The 16580-nt window shown below is 39.5% G+C and overlaps 1 protein-coding gene across 1 annotated transcript in view; it reads left to right on the top strand.

The window, feature by feature from the left end:
• LOC138208073 (A disintegrin and metalloproteinase with thrombospondin motifs 7) overlaps positions 1 to 16580 on the top strand; it is a 67545-nt gene that overhangs the window by 36214 nt on the left and 14751 nt on the right. Inside the window, exons 11-19 of the mRNA XM_069165737.1 lie at positions 1814 to 1959; positions 2559 to 2728; positions 2877 to 3010; positions 4428 to 4548; positions 5057 to 5301; positions 5916 to 6057; positions 10392 to 10518; positions 13195 to 13408; positions 14451 to 16247. Of these exons, the coding sequence (XP_069021838.1) occupies positions 1814 to 1959; positions 2559 to 2728; positions 2877 to 3010; positions 4428 to 4548; positions 5057 to 5301; positions 5916 to 6057; positions 10392 to 10518; positions 13195 to 13408; positions 14451 to 16247 (3096 nt within the window). The remainder of the gene's footprint in view (positions 1 to 1813; positions 1960 to 2558; positions 2729 to 2876; positions 3011 to 4427; positions 4549 to 5056; positions 5302 to 5915; positions 6058 to 10391; positions 10519 to 13194; positions 13409 to 14450; positions 16248 to 16580) is intronic.

Below are 16580 nucleotides of genomic sequence, written 5' to 3'. Positions count from 1 at the left end.
GAAAAAATTGTGTTTGAAGATTTTCAATCATCCAGCTCATCCTCAGTCTAAGTGTTATCCAAAGGCAACTGGAGTTGTTTTAGTTTCTCGAAGATGCTTCACCTCTAATCAGAAAGCCTTCTTCAGTTCTAACTGACCTTCGGGCCCAGAACATGAGGTGAACCAAGAAAAGAAGCAGGACAAACAGAGAGGAAAAGGGCAACAAATGGAGCATCATTGGCATTCCTTATGTTGTGTCTGAAAATCACTGCATCCCTCTACATGTCAAACCCAGTAACACTCTGAGGCAGAAGCTTGTCCACCCCAAGGACAGACCTCTCAGTCATAAGCAGAGCAATGTGGTGTCGGCAGTTCAATGCAGCGAGGAATGCTCAGAGTTCTATATGATGGAAACAAAACAACAAGCTTTCTGAGCACAAGCCACATCAGAAGAAACAACTCATCAAGACATGTCTCGGCAGTCCATCTTCACCTCAAGGACAAGGGATGCTCGTTTGAGGACAGCGACGTACTCAGTCTGGTCAGGGCAGACCGACAGTTTAAACTGCAGAGGCCATCACCGAACAGGGGTGATCTACGACACCACTTAGCCACTTAAAACCAAGTGGCAACCAGCAGTGACATCACCCGTTGGTTTGTCAATCAAACAGACATACCCCCCAAAACACGCCTTTTTGAAGCTTATTTTCTAATTAATGACAGGATTAATTTCAGATGGCTTTAGCTAGAAAAACCACGATAACTCGTGGAGAAATTGTATTGATTTCGATTGATTTTTATGAGACTAGTTGAATGGGAGTCTGTGGAGCAGGAGGCTTTTGGCAGCCAACCTCTAGTGGCACCCGGTGGTATTGCACTTCAAGGTACTACCGCATCTGCCTCATTTTTTAGACCCCGAAGCTACGTCCACCTTTATACACAGTCCATGCTTAAAATGCAGTCATGAGATCCGTGCCGAAGAAGATAAAAACACCAGGACTCTAATTACTCACATGATGGCTAGTTGGATCAACGACCCAAAAACCCATTCCTACCGTCACGGTAGCGACTCCCAGAATTTATGGCTGGGTCTGACGTGTGACCTCATCGACTCTTAAAGTGTTAACGACCCAACAAGAGGTTAAAAAGCCAAGAACTCCCCTTCACTCAATTAGAACTGAAGCCTTTCGGATGAGAGAATGTCCAGTTGCCTTTGGAAAAAAGTTTATAGATTCATTAACAGAATTTGATTTGTGAGGGCAATGCAAATATTGTTGTTGACAACTGTAAATCTTTTAATTTTCAAATTCAAGGGCTTTGTTTATTTTGGTTATTTAACAAACACCTATGTGAAGATTGGACTGTAAATAATTATGTTAGTACGTGAGCAGTGTAACAAATAACACTGAAAGATAATTATTATGGCGCATTTAATCTAATGTTGCCTTAAAAGTTATTTTTTTTCTTTCAAACAAAGCAATTAATTACAAGTTTTCTGGGTTTCACTTGGATGCTTTTTGTAGAGTAAGTCACCCGTGTCCTCACCTGTCGCTCATCGAGATTGATTTAGTAAATGACACAAATTTAAGCTGTGTGAAATAGCAGCTCTCATCATTTCCCCTGAAAGTCAGTGTTTCATTAACATGAGAGTTTATACATTTTTCATGATGTTAGCAGAAGCTGACTTTGTTTCACTTGAGGTTGCCTGTCTACGCTAAACAACTGAGCAGAAAAAAAAATACCTACAGAGCTGCTATATTGATTTCCTGCCTTGTAAGATACAGGATATGATACTTGGATCATGTGCTCAATTGTTCGATGATGTTTGTACCAGTGGTGTTTCAGTGGGGAGTGTGTAGCAGTTGGATATCACCCTGAACGTGTAAATGGTGGCTGGGCGTCCTGGAGCGAGTGGTCGGCCTGTTCGAGGACATGTGGAGCTGGCGTCCGGAGTGCCGAACGAGACTGTGATAACCCAGTGTAAGTTTGTTATTAAGAAAGATGTAAATAGAATCAGAAACGTGCAAAGCGCACGTTTACGGTCAACCCTGAATCTGAATTTTACCTTCTCTGGATAGGAAGAAAAAGCATCTTACTATAGCCACAAATTAAAGTTTCATCCAACTTTTAATAGCTGATAAACATAACATGAAATGTCACTTAGAGTTATGGGTAAAATAATATACAATTCATTTTCACTTAATTATTTTTTTCAGTCAGTAATGAATGAAATATATTTGTGTGAAAAGGGAGACTTGTATAAATATTAAACTGTGCAGGTATTTTCTTTGATGTGTGGGGACTGAAAGGAACAGCAGGAAACAAATTAACTCACATTTGTATTCTCCAGTCGCCTGCCGGTGAGAGAGTCATCATAAAACAGACAGATATCGCAATATCATATAACAAAAGAGAATATCATGTCCCATGATCTCATTTTCATTGTTCTCAAACATTGAGATCCATATCAGCCTAAAAAAATACCAGCTGGGCTTCACTGCTGATCATTTCCAAAGCTTTTCCTGTTTCCTTTAAAGTAAATGAGGGGCTCTGAATTAACAGCTTTGACTTTCCTGCAGTCCGAAGTACAGAGGGAAATATTGTCTGGGAGAGCGACGCAGGTACAAGATCTGCAACACGGCACAGTGTCCTCACGACCTGACCCCCTTCAGAGACGTCCAGTGTAGTCACTTCAACATGCTACCATACAAGGGCAAGTTCTACAAGTGGGAATCGGTCATCAACAGAGGTGAGCAGATTAAACTTGATTCAGCTTGTAGAAGTGTTGAAAGAACACCACTGGTTGTTATTGTAGATTATATGTGAATTGTTATCACAACTTTCCACTTCTTTTTTTTATCTGTATTTTTTGGGGATCTCTCCCAAAATCTTGTCAGTCAACCCCTGCGAGCTGCACTGCCGTCCGCTGAACGAACATTTTTCTGAAAAGATGCGAGATGCCGTCACTGATGGGACACCGTGCTACGAGGGACACAAGAGCCGAGATATGTGCATCGACGGCATCTGTAAGGTATCAGCACTGTGCATACTCGTCCACATATTCTCTGATAAATAATGTATTTGATTAGTTGTCTCCTCAGGTTTCTGTTTGCTTTCTCTCTCCATTTCCAAACGAGATGTGTTGACTCTTCCTACACGGTGTTTGTTTCCTTTCAATTGTGTTTGTTCTGGGATTTTCATACAGTATTTGAAGTTAACCGTCATCTTGTTTCTTGTGTGTTGTACTTTTGACATTCTACGTGACAATGAGCATGTTGATGGAAAAATGTGTTGGCTGTTATCTCTCCCGATAGCTGCCTGTTCTTGCCTATCACCCAAGGCCAAAATGCCAGTCACTGATACGAACACGGTTTGGATGCTGAGTGGACAGCAGTCACAGACTCTGGGCTCTCACTTCATGACATTTTGTGACATTTTTGTCAGGCACCAACATGTTGCCCGACTTACCTGCCCTATTTTGTGTTTTGGAGAGTCGCTGTTGCATCAAAGGCCAAATCTGCATTTATTCTTCTTTTGAAATAATCAGTGCAAATATGTGTCCAAGAAGTTTGAGTCATAGTAGCATGTTCCAATCCCATATTTTGTATATTTTAACTATTTGTCAGTATTGGAAAGAAACTTAATAATATGTTTTGGTTGTCATACTCCACTACTGTTAACAAGAAAATACTTCACTTGTAGCTTAACTATTTTTAAATGAATATCGTCACGAGTTATTTGCAGATCCAGATTTTTGCTTAAAAAATTTAATCTGTTGAAGTACTGTTATATTACATCAGAAGAGTTTATTGTCCTGTCAGCGAATCCATGAGCTGCTCAGCAGCACAGTGTATATAGTAATTAATATTATCTTTACCTTTTGCACATTAATGAATGAATAATGAAAACATTTCCCCTCGGGGATTAATGAAGTAAATACCTACCTACCTAATGCATTAATCATTATAATTAACAATATTATAAACAGATTAGTCTGCACTTTTTGTTAAGCATATTCTTCAGCTAATATGTTTCCACTTAATACAAATTTTACATGCATGACTTTACACTGTAAAACTACTACTTTTACATAAATTGAAGATCTGAGTCGGTCAGCTTTTGTTCATTTGGATTATATATTGAATAAAAAACGATAAAGCAGCACAGAACAATATAAAGGATTACTAGAATATTCATGTGTAGTACCTGCCATGTCAACATGAAGCAGGGAAGTGTTCTGTGCTGTTTTACAAAGTGATTCATGCATGAACTGATCCTGTTCAAAGGCTTATTAAATCTTTGTGAACGATAGATTGGAAAATTTGGCTGTGATGTAAACTCTTTGAGAAGGACATGATTGAGGGGATATTCAGTTCCTTTATTCCTGATATTCAGTTTCTGTTGTCATGATAACGTGTTGTGAAATTTGTGTGGCATGTGTGTTACAGAATCTAGGCTGTGATTATGTGGTTGACTCCACCGCTGTAGAGGATCGATGTGGAGTCTGTCATGGCAACGGCTCCACCTGCACAACTGTGAGGAGAACTTTTGAAGAGACCGAAGGACTTGGTATGTTCCTTACTAATTTTGGTTTAATAATAAGTCTTTTCGCAGAAGATATTTGGGAATGTTACATTAGCACAGGTGTAAATAATGAATGGCTGAATTCTGTTCAGTTGTTTCTGTTTCAGGGTTTCAAGGATTATTACTTGTTATTAGTAACACAATGTGGCACAAAATGTCTGCTCTGAAAAAGGACTGTACCCTGTTAAATAAGTGTGTTTTATTATATAAAGTTTCTAGTTGAGATTTCAACTTTAGAAAAAAACTAATATTTCAACATGTAAATTCCAATTATCTCATTCTTAACTAATCTAATCATGGTTTACAGTAAATGAGTACAAATAAATTTAGAAACATGGATGACAAATTAAACAAAACTTACTCATCTTTTTCCTTTTTTTTCCCCTTTCCCTTTTTAAGCATTTTTCTCTTCTGTCTTCGCCACTATTTGTTCGCTGTTTATCAGGATACCTTGTATTTCTGTTTCTCTTACCGAAAAAATAATGTCCTTCAGGCTATGTAGACATTGGGCTGATCCCGGAGGGAGCCTGGGACATCCGGATCGAGGAGGTGGCTGAAGCTGGGAATTTCTTGGCGCTCCGAAGTGACAACCCAAATAAGTATTTTCTGAATGGTGGCTGGACGATCCAGTGGAATGGAGAGTACAAGGCAGCAGGGACGGTGTTCACCTATGAGAGGACAGGACACCTGGAAAACCTGACATCTCCCGGGCCCACTACGGAACCACTGTGGATTCAGGTATCATAAAAAGAATAAACATGCTTTGAAGTGCCTCTTTGCTTCCTTTGTGAATACTAGGACAGCCTGTGTGTTCAGAGATAACTCAGGGTGAAATCCTGTTGATATAACAATGTAAAAGCACATTACAGGACAGGAAGGTTTTCTGTGATTTGACATCAAGTAACTCTTAACTGAAAAAAATATTGACGTACAAAGCCGTTAACATGGAAGGAATGCGAATGTGAGTGCGATTGTTCGTCATTTGTCTCGTATGAGAGCGTCAAGATTGCGTACATTTTTCCATGAACACCTTGACATTGAAGCCTCAAAACTGCAGTCATTATCACTGCGAGCAAGCGCAGGTAGTTACTATAATTGACATTGAAATTGACAGCAGTGTTGATAAGAGTTGGCAACACTTATGCACTAAAGTATAAAAAGATAATCAGAAAAGATTAAACACAACGTCTCTGCTTTGGAAGCTATTTTATTCCATTTGCACGTCAACCTCCCAGAACACGCACGACTGTGTTTTTGTGCCGTCTCAAAGAACAATATGAAAAGGTGATTCATAGTTTGTGATTTGATTCCTGAGGCTATTTTTTTTCCAGTTATTGTCTTGTGTGTTACAGCTTCTCTTTCAGGAGTCCAATCCAGGAGTGCGGTATGAATACACAATCAGTCGAAATGTCTCAGAGGACAACGAGATCCCGGCCTCAGTTTTCTTCTGGAAATACGGTTTATGGACTGAATGCAGCGTCACCTGTGCAACAGGTAAGACAAATAACCTAAGAAGTAGACGTAAAAATGGACTTACTATACCAAGTATGTCCTGAATCAATATTTTATTTGCTCAACTTTATTTAAGCACACTGAGCGCCTATTTTTATGGCAACTGAAACGCAAGCGTTAACATGATATATTAGTACTATAGGCGGAACAAGACGTGAAACAAGATGAGAGTTCCATCAAAATGAGATCACGAGTTTGTTCCTTTGACTAAAACTGAGTCTGTGATGTTGCACTGAAAATAAACCTCTGCAGACTAGTTGCGATATTCGTGTTACATCATGTCAAGAAGTGAAATCGAAATGTGTGACAGAGATTCACGAAAATATCATTATTATATAAAACACAGAACTGTGTTGGCACTGTCACACTCGATAAACACTGGTCATCATGAAGTTTTCAAGAGGCTGCTCCTACAGCACCTCAAAGCCTGCCTCCCTCCCACCGAGTTCTCAGAAAACAATCTCATCCTGAACTCATCAAACACAAACGGCCGCATCCTTTACTTCAAGAAGAACAATTCAGACTTAACTCCACGACACATCTTTTTGGACTTTATGGAAAGGGGTCCCAGCTACCTCACTGTTCTTACGGGGCTGCACAGCAAATACACGGATATCTTCTTTTCTTTCTTTTTTTACCCTCTTTTTGCACCGATTCAGATTGCTTTTGTTGAATGTGAATGAATGAAGCAAGGTGTAACGTGTAACGACAAACGAAAGAATTCTATTCTTCAACTCCATTCCAGAATAACTGCATTGCTATTGTACGTTCTCCAGCTTAAAGGGTCAATTCCTTGACCTTTCCAATTCTATTTCAGCATGAAAGTGCTTGACGGATACATCTTTTTGTCACATTTCTGTACTTTAAACTAAAAAACTTTGTTTGGTTACACAACTGAAGAGGAGACAAAGAGAGGAAATATATTACAGCAGAGCCTGAGCAAAGGTTGGCGACCTCTTTTTCCTTGTTTTTTTATGACCATAATTGCACAAACCTTTGCCAATGGAATCATTTCATACAGGAAGTTAAAATTAGGAAGGACTAATAAAGAAATGGCCTCTGACGCGTCTATTTCCATTCATCTTTTGGTATATATTCACTGTCACCTGTTATGTCAGATTTTATTCCAAAATCGAAATCGTCTATCTGTTCTGTTGAAGGTTGTTCTCCTTCAGCTGCAGACTCTCCTGGAAGAGAAGAATTTCAGTCTTGTTTTAAAACGACACTGAAGCCACCGTTTTACTGTCTAAAGATCTTCTGTTTGTCTGCCACTCTGATGCTTTTAGAGCAAGGGTTTTCAACGTTTTTCAGTCCAAGGACCCCCAAACTTTTTTTTTTTTTTTTTTTTTTTTACAGCGGTATCTTCTCTTGAAATAATATTGCAGCGTGCGTCCTTGTGTCTGGGATCTTAGTCAGCTGAGGACTGGTGGTTAATATGTTCGACCCCTGGCGTTTTATCTCCCGGTTTGAGTGCCTTCAATCGTCGAGTGCTTTGGCATTTAAGGGTTTACACTGAAAGGGTGTAAATCATATTGACTGACGGGAGCTTTTCAGTCAGCGTTGGTGGATTTCCATCTTTCTCAGCTCATCTCACAATCTAAAGGTTCCTTCTTGATCCCGTGATTTTCTTTTTTTCGTTGCACATCTTTAATTGATATGGCATCTTTCTTCCACTGGACTGGACTTAAATTAAACGAAAACTGAGATTACAGTCTGTGGACCTGGTGACTCCTTTGGTTTTCCTGACTTCACCCCAAAACCACCCTACTATAAGCCTTTTTACAGTGCCCCTAAATTTAAGAAACAAACAAAGTCTTATTGTTTGTTTTAAGCTCTTTCCTACTTCACAGCTGTTTTACTTCTGTACTCCTCTAAGGCACTAAAGTCCTTTGACTAGATGCTTTTGGTGTTTCTGAGGTCAAGACTGAAGCTCATGGGATTTCGTAGGAACGGCTACAAAACTTTGGAACAGTTTACCCCTCCACATTAAGGCTGGGACATTTTTTTCTCTGAGGTTTTAAGATAAGTTGATACAGGTGATAAACCTCTTTGAGACTTTTTGCTCTGTTATCTGTGTTTTTATGCTCTGATGTTTTTGTGTTTTATGTCTTAATTCTTGACTTCTGTTTCTGAAAATCATCAATGTATACCACAGTAGTGTAGGATGTCCGTCTGAGCGCAGGATGTTATCTTTTTTTAATAAGTTAAAAAAAAAAAAAAAAAAAAGGAAATTAATTCTTGAGAGTAGTTCTAATTCATCCAAAATTTAAAAAAAAAAAAAAAAGAATCTGAAAGTAACAAGTTGAATCATATTTTAAGAGCTGAACTGGTTTATTAGGTTTCTATCAAAGTTTAATCTTTAGCTTCCGCTCCTACTTTCCACAGCTGCTGCAGAATTGTTTTTGTTCAATGATTAAATATTTCGTACTTTTTCTCTGTTTAGACTTTTATTTGCAAAAGCATGTGCCTTTTTTTTTTTTTTATCAAAGAACCAGATATTTATTATTGCAGCTGCTCATGACATGAGTACAAGGGCATCACAGTACAAACAACGCTGAGCAGAAACAACAGACGTGCCAATAATTAATAATTACAGGTCAACACGGGACAGTCTTCGAATCTACATTAAGCTATTTTATCAAGTTAAAATTCCTTCCAGATTCCCTCTGTGGTGTTTGGTGGTCTCTGGTGTACCAAAATAGCCTCGACCTGACTGATGGGCCTTGAACCTCAATTAGAGCCTCTACAGTTTGAAGTAAAGGAAATCAATGAAACTGTTGTCCTGTTCTGATGGGCGAATATAAAACTTGAAAGCACGTCCCATTGGTGAAAGCTAACCTGTTTTAAATGGAGCACTGCAAATTCAATCATGGTGAATTTGATCATGTCAATGCCTCCAGAAGTAACGAGCTTCACAGACCAGACTGAAATCTTTGATGTTTGGTCTGTGTTGATAGATTCATGACCTCAATCTCTTAACACATCAAGTGTTTTTCCATTTCTTTACCTTTCTGTATATAACGTAGCATAAATTAACATTTTGAACAGATTTAATGTGAAGTCCTCTGTATTTACTTCTTCCTGACCGAGCCTCAAACATTTGTTTATGTTGGTGGGAATAGTTGTTATCTATGAACTCTCAAATCTTTGTAGCTTTCAAAATATTTGGGGTTGTAAAGGTTTCCCAAGAGCAGCAGCTGTAGTTCTCTCAGCCGTGTTGTTGAGTTGTTTGTAATAAGGAGCAGTGCAGGAGCAGCAAAGTGCTGCAGAAATAGGCCTGGCTTTTTGGGCATTTTGCAGTTGTTATTACTATGTATTGCTGAAATGCGACTCGAGCCGACCTCTTAGACCTCATTTTGATCACTGGCTTGAGTAGACAAAATAGCTTCACCTTATGTGACAGGAGATTCTTTTTTTCTTCTCACCGCGGGGCTTGGCAAACAAGTTGCCTCACAAAACCCGGTGTCCCCATTTCATCAACAGTCAGAATGTATTAGACGACAAATGTCAACCCCGGGACAAGATCACAAACTATTATTTGTTCAAAGAGTGTTTGAATTTCAACAAAAACTCCATGGAATCAATAGGGAATGTTTTACTCGATTTTCTTTTTGATTTTGGCATCCGCATGGTTTTCAATCTAAGGGAGCTGTCATGACCTTTTGAGAGATTTCTTTGAAGGTGTAAATTAACTATCAGACACACATGCAGCCCTCAGCAGGATCAGAGCAGAGGGCACTCTGAGGTAAGTGTTGTCTCCTGCTCCAATAGAGTGGACGTCCCCTCAGGATGGACAGAGGAATGATGGAGAGTGGTATCGCAGCATGAGATAAGCCCGTCACAGCCCCAGGGGACAAGTCCTTTTATGCAGTGCTTTGTCTGGTGCTGTTTGAAACCTGGATTTGACACTCTTTTGTGCGTTAGTTGCTGTCATTTTAACCTTGTTTTGGGGATAATCATTTTGGAAATGGTATGACTTTGCTGAGAAGAGAAGACATTTTTTTTCTCTTTACTTACATATACCGGGATACATCGAGTTAACAAACAAAATGTCAATATACCGGGATACATCGAGTTAACAAACAAAACGTGAATTAAATGGATAACTTTGTTTTAAATCCCTGAAACGTGATGTGAATTAGTAATTTACACAATAAAAACATCCAGCTGGTTTCATGTTAATGTCTTTGTATGTCTTTGGTGTTGGATTCTGGTTTCATAATATGTAACATTGAACTATGTTGTTGTGGATGTTTATTTCTTAATTACCCACTTGGTGTCTCAAAAACGTTTGTCTCCTCTGCCTCGTTCTCCAGGTGTTCAGAGGCAAATTGTTCACTGTGTGGAAAAGACAACGGGGATAGTCGAGGAGCACTTCTGTGACCCCTTGACCCGACCTGACGATAACCGAACCAGCTGTAACAAGGACCCATGTCCAGCCATGTGAGTTTACCTCTCAGATGTTATTTACCCAGCTGTGCTCAGGGACACAAACCTAAATAAAAACACCTGGTTTTTTTTCAACCCTTGCAGGAGCGAACACTTTGTAGTTTGTAGTGTGCATGGAAACAAACAAGCTTAGCAACCAAAAGGTTGCCAATTCGCAATATTTCTACAGCAGAATTTTATGGCAGTTTAATGAGAAAATTACATACGTTGCAGTGTCTTTCAACTTCTTTTTTCAAACTCTTGAAGACAAATTATGGTTATTTTGAAAGGATAAACTTCTTCACGTCAGAAGTAGGTTATTTTTTTTTACTGAAGAAGGAAGTCAAGGGAAGTAAAACGGCTTGCAGGACACAGCTGGCAGGTCGCTGAGATCAAAGAAGCGTCACTCTTCAGACATTCTTACTTCCACACATTTTCGAAAATGATCGAAAGATTGATCTTTATGTGCACAGCTTCTAAATGAAGCGGAAAGTTGAGCCAATTTCAGGAGTCTAGTATTTGTAACACGGAACACTTTGTCAATACCCATCTTAAATATTTGTAATTATATTTTCTTTGTTGCTGGGTTTTGTAGAAGTTAAGTACCGCATGCGTCTGCACAGACAGCACTTTATTGGAAACAATACAGGCACACATTGCTTTCTGCATGTCAATTGGCAGCCATATTCTGTTTTCATTGGACAATCAGACACATTCCCACTGAAATCAATTTCATTAGTAAATATTTGTGTATCTGCTTTGCAACTATTTTGTGTATCTAACTTTCTGCGTAATGGTTAATTCATATTTACAGTTTATGTTGCAGTAAATCAAAGACTGTGACTGATTACCCATAGTGCATCACTACAACTACCCCTTCAAACCACAATGTTATAGTAGCGCACATGAAAGTTCACACAACCAAATATCCTTTTGATAATGACTTTAAGACCCGTCATTAACACAGAGCTTTGAAACAAATCTATCGCCAATATATACACTTCCTGTGTGAATAAAAAAATCTTCAGGAAAAGATCTTAATCTGTTTCACTAACTGAAGCTATCGCCCTCTTAAACAGTGAGCATTGTAACACTGGTGTATTTTTGGTGTGTTGAGTTTGTGGCAGAAATATAATTTATTGACGCAAAACTTTGGACATTGCTATTGACAAGTAAACCTATTAACACCCCAAAGACACAGTCTGGACAATTTGTGCTGGAGAATAATAATAATAACAACTTTGTTTATATAGCACCTTTAAAAAACAGAGTTTACAAAGTGCTCTACAGAGAAGCAAAGCATAGTCATACATAATGTCAATACTGGTAAACATTTAAGAAAACAGGAGGCAAAAAAAGACCATACAATTAAGGTAATGAATACAACAAAACCAAACAAATAACCAAAATGAGCAAATGCAATAGAAAACAAACAAATTAATAAAATAAACAAACAAAAACAGGGGAACAAAAGAACTGCATAAAAGGACGACATCACTTAAAAGCAATTCCATAAAAATGTGTTTTAAGAAGTGATTTAAAAGAAGTCAATGATTCTGCAAGCCTTATCTCCTCTGGTCGGTCGTTCCAAAGTCGAGGGGCCCTAATGGCAAAAGCACGGTCACCCTTTGAGTTAGGTCTCGACTTTGGAACGGCCAGAAGGGCCCCACCAGAGGATCTAAGGCTGCGAGTTGGCTTATATGGGGCTAACATTTCAATAATGTAGCTCGGGGCCAGACCCAGGCAGGCTTTAACAGTGATCAACAAAATCTTAAAATCAATTCTAAAACCAACCGGGAGCCAGTGGAGAGAGGTCATTAGTAACCTTGAGGAGGGCAGTTTCTGTGCTATGTAGTGCTCTAAAACCAGACTGAAATTTCTCAAAGATGTTGTTATGATTCATAAAAGCTAAGAGTTGTGTTGAAACCACTTTTTCTAAAACCTTTGATAAAAATGGAAGTTTAGAAATTGGCCAAAAATTGGAGAAAACGGAAGGATCAAGCTTGGGTTTCTTTAAAAGAGGTTGGACCATAGCATGTTTAAAAATCGTTGGGTAGCTGCCATTTGCTAAGGAGCTATTTATAATAAATAAAATACTGGGCCCTACAGTGCCAATAACCTCTTTGAGAAATTTAGTGGGAATAAAATCAAAGCTGCATGTGGTTGATTTCATGTGAGATATGATTTGGGATAAGAAGGACAGCGATACAGGTTCAAAATTACTAAAATAGCTTTGAATGTCCCTACTGGCATGTAAAACACAGGTTTGGGGGGGTAATTTGTTGTCAATTTGTTAATTTAAAAACTTCTCACATCTCTTGTGAGGCATCAGTAAAATGACAGGGGGAGGGGTTTATGACCGAGTCTATGACCTTGAATAAAACTCTGGGGTTCGAGTGATTGTCTAAGATTAAACTGGAGAAGAAGGAAGCTCTTGCTTCTTTAACTGCCTTTTGATAATTCTTCGTTGCATCTTTCCAGATCTCATAAAATACATGTAGGCCAGTGTTTTTTTTTTCCCATTTTCTTTCCTTTCTCCTATAGTCTCTCTTGAGAGACTTTATAACACAGCCATCTAAAGCCACGTGTGCGAGTCATCTGCACTCGCACAGCTGTAATATACAGTAATTTTTCATCACGGGTGTACTATTAAATTGGAAATCTTTGCATCCTTTGTGTTTCTGTGTGCAGATGGTGGGTTGGAGAGTGGCAGAAATGCTCAGCAAGCTGTGGGAGCTCAGGTCTGGCTAAAAGGACAGTCCTCTGCATCCAGGCAGTCAGTGTGGAGGAACAGAAAGCCTTGGCATCCACTGACTGTGAACACATCCCTAAACCCGAATCCCAATCCTCCTGCAACACACACATCCCCTGCCCAGCAGACTGGACCACTGGCAGCTGGTCAAAGGTTCGTTTGATCTGGAAAATTTGTTTCTGCTTTGTCGATAACTTGGCTGTTTCAGAAGGAAATACAAATGCATATTGTTCTGCAATTTTACAGCCACTTTCACATTTTGTGAAAATGTTGAATTTTTCAGTAATTGTGTTAATTTCTTCTTTTTGGCAGCATGTGTTACGAAACATTTCACATCTCAAGCTTCTTAAAATACAAATGCCACACACCACATTTACTTCTTACCTACCTTTACCTTTAGTGTTTCAGATAATTGAGGATATAGTTAATTACTTTCAGCCAGCATCTCACCTCAGATTTTTGTCATACCAATGTTGCATTCATAAACAACTGGGAAGTGGGAAATTTCTGATCTCCGAGTGGGAGAAAACCCCTGAACACCCGTTAAACTGGGAATATTTCACCCGGCACCATCTCTAGATCAAATTTTAGTTTGTCCAATACTTTAGTTTATGACAAAATACCTGCAAAGCTAATGACATTCCCACCAATCACATTTGTTCTTTGTTATTCTGTGCTTATTGGCAGATGCTGTCCTGCCCACTCTGAGCACAATCTCGTCTCATTCAAAAATGTTAGCATGCTAATATACTAAAATCTGTTAAATGTGGTAAACATTGCCTTTTGAACATCACCATTTTGCCGCATAGCCTGACAGGGACGATAGCATGGCTGTAGACTCTTTCTTTCAGTCCTGGTTACGCCTGTTGTTGAGACCTCCAGACTAAAGAGGATTTTCCTTGACAGCTGCTTAAATTTGGACTGACTTTAACAAGAAGCTTAGGCGAACAGAGTGACTATTGTTTTTTGCTTACTTTGCAAAACTTTGATTTATATACTTATATTTTCTTGACTTTTTCCACTAAGAATATATAGTAGTTTTAAATACATTTTTAATGATTCATTGCATAGTGTTTCTTTTTTTTTCTTTTTTTTTAAGTACATTGCAAACTTATAGGCCTTGGCAAAATATCAGTGAAGTTTCTGGTACCTGTAATCACTGACTCGCCCTGGTTTTGTCTCTTCTTTCCTGCAGTGTTCACTGACTTGTGGAAATGGAGTGCGTCACCGTAACCTAACCTGTTCTAGAAACACAGGCGTTGACTGTGACCCCCTGAAGAAACCTCTAGCTGTCAGTACCTGCTACACTCAGGACTGTCCGCACGTTGTGGATAACTTTGGAAGTATCGAATGGTCCGGAAGCGGTTGGTCCAGCAAAGAAGTGCTCAATGAAATTAACCCCATACCCGAAATAAAACCTCCTCCCAAATACAGCAGCACCAGATCCCAGCCAAAGATCAATAATGACCTTAATGACATTGTCGAGGGAGATTTTCACTACCACAATAACATTGAAAACATTGACCACTCTAAAGAGAGCAGTGTTCAAGTTGATGATTTTTACTACGACTATAATTTCATCAACTTTCACGAAGACTTGTCAGACGACTTTGAGGGAGACGAAAAGGATTCTGAGGACAGTTTCAGAATCAGTGGTTCACAAGAGGCAAAGCCAACCCACAGTGTGAGAGAAAATGCTTACATGGAAACCACAACACCTCCCACGGCTGCTTCAACTGTGTCTTTGAAGACCACTGCCTATTCTTTGAAAAATGAAGATCCACAGAACACAAAAGTAGGCAATGTCAAGGATGGTGGAAGTACATTAACAAAAGAGTCTGAAAACATTGATGACTTCTTTTCTGAGGACTTTCTCCTGCCTGTGTCCACCACTCTCTCACCACCAGTGTCTCCAACTAAACATTCATACACAGTGAGAGAGAAACACGGCCGTCTGTGGGGGCTTGAAAACGTTAGCACAGTGCCTAGTCTGTTTTTAACTACAAAGCAGCCTGCACAGGAAGTAGGATTGGAGCATTATAGGGAGGAGGCTGAAAAAAACTCGAACAATTTCAATGTGGAGGAAAATCCTCCTGAGGATGTCACTGTGACTTCAAAACATGCTGCTCCTACTACCAGACATCAAACCGCTGTCAGCACTGTTTTCTCTGCAGCGGTGAGTTCTCAGGAGACGGAGGAACGTGATGAGTATATCTACGCAGACCAAGAAGATCGAGGGAGTCTAGAACCTTCAGGCTCTCCCACACCAGAAACTATCCTTCAGGTTACGACTAAAGTCCAAAGTGACGCTTCAGAAATACCTCAAACAACCAGTCAATCAGCAATAGTTCCAACTGCCCCCTCAATGGAGGATTCGGGCATGGATGAGACTAACTTTAATGCAGTATATGCCACTAGTGAGAGTAACTCACGGGATACTGGCCTCGACCTCAGCACAACTGCACTTCCGGCATCTGAGGAATCCACTCCTTCTCCCACTCCCCTTCTTTTAATCTCAGGTAACCAAGAAGAATCCGATGACTCCACATCATTAACTGGAACAGAAATCATACCTCCTACACATCCGGAGGTTTCTATTCAACCTTCTCCAGCTTATTTCCGGACAGATACAACTGAACAGATACCTACGAACGGTGCATTCCCAGAAACGACTGGAACGGATTTGACGTCCCAAACGCCATTGTTTGATTTTTCTCATTTTGACAATAACAAAATAGTCAATCCTCCGATGGTCAGGAGCAGCATTTACAGTCAAACTGGCCCTTCGTATCAGTTTCCAACAAGCACAGATGCCCCTCCTCAACGCATAACAATGCCAGTACAGCACATTGAATCACCAACACCTGCTGTGCGCACTTTGCCAACCCATCCACCTCTTCTGTGGCCAACTCCAGTGCCAACATCTGTCCAAACATCAACCTACACACGAGCCAACAGAGCTGCCTACTGGATTGCTGGCAACTGGAGCGCCGTAAGTACTTAATGCATTAATTTTGACATTCCACCTACTTTTATTTGCAGGCACAACGGTGATTGTCCTGCACACACTTAACATAATTGGAGACACAATTCCACCTCGAGCTAATGCACCTTATTTAAATTCACTGACTGAATTTTCATTGAACATTTGACCGATTGCCTTTTCCTCTCATCCTCACCCTGATGTACATACCATTATATTTATTTATATTTAAATCAAAGCCAGACAACAATACACGAAAAAATATCAGGATTTCTGTCCAGTTCGGGGAGGTTTTTTGTTCATGAAAGTGCAGCAGCTTTTCTAACATGTTTCTAAATTCCC

Source organism: Embiotoca jacksoni, unplaced genomic scaffold (assembly GCF_022577435.1).
Source record: "Embiotoca jacksoni isolate LCO1_2020_lvr unplaced genomic scaffold, fEmbJac1.0.p SCAF_35, whole genome shotgun sequence".
Taxonomy (NCBI): domain Eukaryota; kingdom Metazoa; phylum Chordata; class Actinopteri; family Embiotocidae; genus Embiotoca; species Embiotoca jacksoni.
This window is presented reverse-complemented; position numbering and strand designations above follow the sequence as displayed.